General features: G+C 36.3%; 1 protein-coding gene across 2 annotated transcripts in view; it reads left to right on the top strand.

The window, feature by feature from the left end:
* The window catches only part of LOC102602934 (reticulon-like protein B8), a 4712-nt gene extending 818 nt beyond the window's left edge, over positions 1–3894 (top strand). Inside the window, exons 1-6 of one of the 2 annotated variants that reach the window (XM_006366566.2) lie at positions 703–773; positions 1636–1846; positions 1930–2110; positions 2225–2366; positions 3256–3325; positions 3495–3894. In XM_006366566.2, the coding sequence (XP_006366628.1) occupies positions 765–773; positions 1636–1846; positions 1930–2110; positions 2225–2366; positions 3256–3325; positions 3495–3664 (783 nt within the window). In that variant the 5' untranslated portion in view covers positions 703–764 and the 3' untranslated portion in view covers positions 3665–3894. Of the gene's footprint in view, positions 1–702; positions 774–1635; positions 1847–1929; positions 2111–2224; positions 2367–3255; positions 3326–3494 lie in introns of those variants that run through there. The other variant, XM_006366567.2, reaches the window with a different exon arrangement.
* The last annotated feature ends 249 nt before the right edge of the window (positions 3895–4143 follow it).

Genomic DNA, 4143 nt, shown 5'->3' with positions numbered 1-4143 from the left:
GATTAGAGCTACATAGGTTTTTTTTTTTTTTTTTTTTGCTTCTTTTTACTGGTGAAAGTAATTTTTAGCTTAGAACACTCTTTTTTGTTCATCCTTGGTGATATTTTGCTTCATATGTTAAATCCTTCATCAGTCCCCAAATCAAGATATGCTTTTGCCGTCAGATTTGTTATTCTTTTGCCTCCATTGGCCCACCATTAAAGAAAAAGGAACTTTTGTGCACAGTATTTGCCTTACTTTTTCTGGTTTCCTTTTTGTAAATTGCTGTTTATCTTGCCATTTTTTTTATTAGATTACATTTGTTTTGAGGGGTAAGGTTTAGCATACATCCTACCTCCTTAGACCCAACTTGTGGGATTACCCTAGACCCACATAGAGTTCGCCGGGTGCTCGAGCACCCATTAACCTCGTCTCGGAATATATATATATATATCTATGTAGAAATTAAGAAGTATTTGTATAAAATTAACATAGAGCACCCAATGAACAAATGATTTGACTGGTCCATTGGCTCTTGGGTGGGTGCTTAAGGCTCTTTTAGTGTTGTTGAGCCCTTTGACTCCGCCACTTCAAGAACATCCACAACCTTAGAATCCTACATCCGCCACTGACCCTGTGTATGTTGTTGTTGTTGTATAGTGGTGAGTTTGTTCCACTGTGTATGAAGTGATTGAGCTGTTTAATCAAGACTCTGGACAGGTTTTAAAAAGGGAACACCTTATTTGGATTTAACTTGAAAAGCAATTGTTAAGCTGCCTATAGTCATGACTCATGTATGTTTCCTTGGTTTGATAATTGTGGTTATGATTATCATTATATAATTGTATGTATAAATGTTTCACTGCTATCATTATCAATGTTTGAGAAATGAGTAGAGTTTGCTGAGTGATGGGAGAGAGATTCATAATTATTTGAATTTGTTTAATTCACCTTCTCCGTTTTTTGGATGCCTGGATTCTAGCTGGAAAACCACCAAAAGTTTATTGTCTTAAAGTTGTTGAATAGTCTAAGATCTGAAAAATAATGATGTACAGATCCTGGAGAGAATAAAGGAGTATAAAGGTAGCACCATATGCATATCTCAACTGTAATTTTCTTCCGTTTTGATGACTACAATGCTCTATCTTGGACATATAACATTTGACTTCCTTTTAGATGAAGGATGAGCTTCAGGTTGCTAGAAGAGAGAAGGATTATGAGGATGTGATTAGCTAATTTTATGATAAAGAGGAGATATCAGACTATAGTAAATTAGTGCCAATTCTGTGTCAGATTAGCAATATGCAGTTCATAGAGGAACAAATTACCTTCTTCCAGAGGAAATACGAGAAGAAAAAACTGTTAACAAGAAAAAGAAGAATGTCTAGATTAGTGGGAAGGGAAGTTGATTGAGTCTGCATGAGTGGAAAGGCAAAATTTTGGATGTAATTAGGATCAAACTTTTTTCAGCCTTGTATCAACCTGGACAATCATGTATGTTGTTCTACTGTTATAGTAGTTATCAAAAACTGTCTTTTGCTTGTTAGATTTTCACCAGTTTTTAGTCTACATGAATCTTGCACTTATCTATGATGACTTTGTGTATTTAAGTGTATTCTTCTGATGACTGACTTAATCTCTTGTGCATCTTAAAAGGGTGGGAAAATGCCTGAGAGAATTACAGCTGAGGATCTTCTGAACAACATTGTGGAATCAATTGCTGATGGTCTATCAAAGCAGAAGTCTCTGTCAAAGCAGACGTCAGGGTCCTTCTTGGAACAGGAGAAATCAAGCTCAGTTAATGCTCAGCTCAATAGGCTATTTGGCCGCCAAAAGCCAGTACACCACATTTTAGGTGGAGGCAAATGTAGGCCACCTTATACCTTAGCTTTTCCTTGTCCTTACAATGGTTGTATTACAATCCTTTATATGCTTCATCGGTTTTTGTAGCTGCTGACGTCCTGTTATGGAGAAACAAGAAAATCTCAGCTGGTGTTTTAGCCAGTGCCACAGCCATCTGGGTGCTGTTTGAGTGGCTAAACTACAATTTTCTTTCACTTTTATGCTTTGCTCTTGTCATTGGTATGATTATTCAGTTTCTTTGGAAAAATGCTTCTGGCATGATAAACAGGTAATGCAACTTAACCTGCTTCCTGAGCGTCATTCTATTCTCCTGTCTTAATCTCATTCATTAATTGGTATGATATTCTTGAATCAAGTGAATGTACGTTCTCTTTGGAAACAGGTCTCCAGCTAAGGTCCCTCGTCTTGTCTTACGTGATGACCTTTTCATCAGCATTGCCAAGTCAATAGGAGCTGAAGTAAACCGTGTTTTGGGCTTCCTTCAAGATGTTGCCTGTGGGACTAACATCAAACAATTCTTAGTGGTAAATCATCATTTTTTTTTTTGTTAGTATCTTTTTAAATAGATAAGTTTATTTTAAATTTAAAAAATTCCTCAGATCCAATTTCAAGAGTTCTCGTTACAAACTACTATGCATTTGATTTGTATTATATGTATGGACTTCTTCAAGCCTGATCTTTACAAAAATTATTTGCTTCCTCTGCATCAACTTTGCCAAATATTTTTGCTAACGTTATGGGCCTCTCACCCTTTAGTAAACTTTCTTTGATTCAGCATTTGCCAAGTATCTTGAACAATCTAATTGTTCTAGAATTTCTCTTCCTAATTCCTGAAACAACACCAATACGTAAAGAATGTATTATTTTCTACCTCTCTGCTCTCCTTATGTTTTTGGTTCCAGATAGCTTTCCGTTCTGTTTATATAGTGCCGAGGAAATTATTGATAGTAATAAATGTCGAGAGGTGTGCTTCTACCCTTTCTTTTCACTAAGTGGACAAGCCACATTGTCACAACACTGTTGTGGCTTGTCCACTTAGTGAAAAGGAATGCAAGAAGCACAACATTTACGCTGCCTAAGATACCAGAAAGAATGCAAGCAAATTTCCCTTTCCCTTTAATTCAGTTGCAAGAATCTGCATCACTTCATTGAATTTTTGCTAACAATTTTTTTCTTTATTAATTGTTATGAGGACAAACTGTATTGCTCTGAAGTCCTATCGTTAAATGGTTGGTATATTTAGTGGATAACATAGTCAACCGAAGAAGATACCATTCTTTTGTTCATATTGGAGTCTCTTCTCGGGATACTTTGACCTTTAAGCACCTGGTTCTTGAAATATGAATTCATCAAATCATCTGATCCCGAGCCTTTCTGATGACTACTTAATTAATGTCATGGGATTTGTTCTAGGTTGTGGCGAGCTTGTGGGTTGCTGCTATTATTGGAAGCTGGTGCAATTTTTTTACTGTTCTGTACATTGGTAAGTTTTCATGCCATAATCTGGATTGCTGGTGCAACTATAGATTATGCATTTGTTCTGAATTCTTTTCAAGGTTTTATATTAAGAATATTCATATCTTTCTCCGGATATCACGTCAAGATCCAGAAAGTTTTAATTTTGAATATGCTTGTGATATTGATTGTCTTAGGCTTTGTTGCTGCGCATGTGCTTCCCGTGCTGTATGAAAGGTATGATGATCAAGTCGATGGCTTGGTATACAATGCCCTCGAAAAGTTTCAATGCCATTACCAAAAGCTGGATCATCGTGTCCTCAGCAGATTCCCCACGAGCAAATTCAGGCTAAAGAAGTTCGAATAGGTTAATCAGCAGAAAAATAAACTTGTTTGCAGAAAGTATGAAATGCAAATGCATTTCCTGCTTAGGAAGCAAAATGCTGCTTTTTGAGCTTAGAATTAGTCAAGGTAATGGCTCGATTAATTCAAAAGAAAAGACGATGTATCGATGGCATCGGAGAAACTTTTATATGTTCGAATACTGTAGTAGAAAATATGGCATTTTGAAAATAAGTTGCTTCTTATTCTGCTTTTCTTACAATCTTCTATGTTGCTTAGACACTACTTATTACCACACCAGTGTCGGATCTGATCACCTGTAGCTTTTTCGAAGAGTTTGAGCAACATAGTACTTGGAAATTAGAACTAGCGTATTTAGTGGAATTAGAAATCTTTGCACAATTTGCTTTTGATCTCGATAAAGCTACTTAGAATCGATTCGTAAGAGGTCAACGATTACGTAAATGACTTAAAAATCCCAAGCAGCTCCTCTTATGGTAGAAG

Source organism: Solanum tuberosum, unplaced genomic scaffold (genome assembly GCF_000226075.1).
Source record: "Solanum tuberosum cultivar DM 1-3 516 R44 unplaced genomic scaffold, SolTub_3.0 scf00592, whole genome shotgun sequence".
Lineage (NCBI taxonomy): Eukaryota > Viridiplantae > Streptophyta > Magnoliopsida > Solanales > Solanaceae > Solanum > Solanum tuberosum.
The sequence above is the reverse complement of the archived record's forward strand: the minus strand, read 5'-3'. Positions and strand labels throughout refer to the sequence as shown.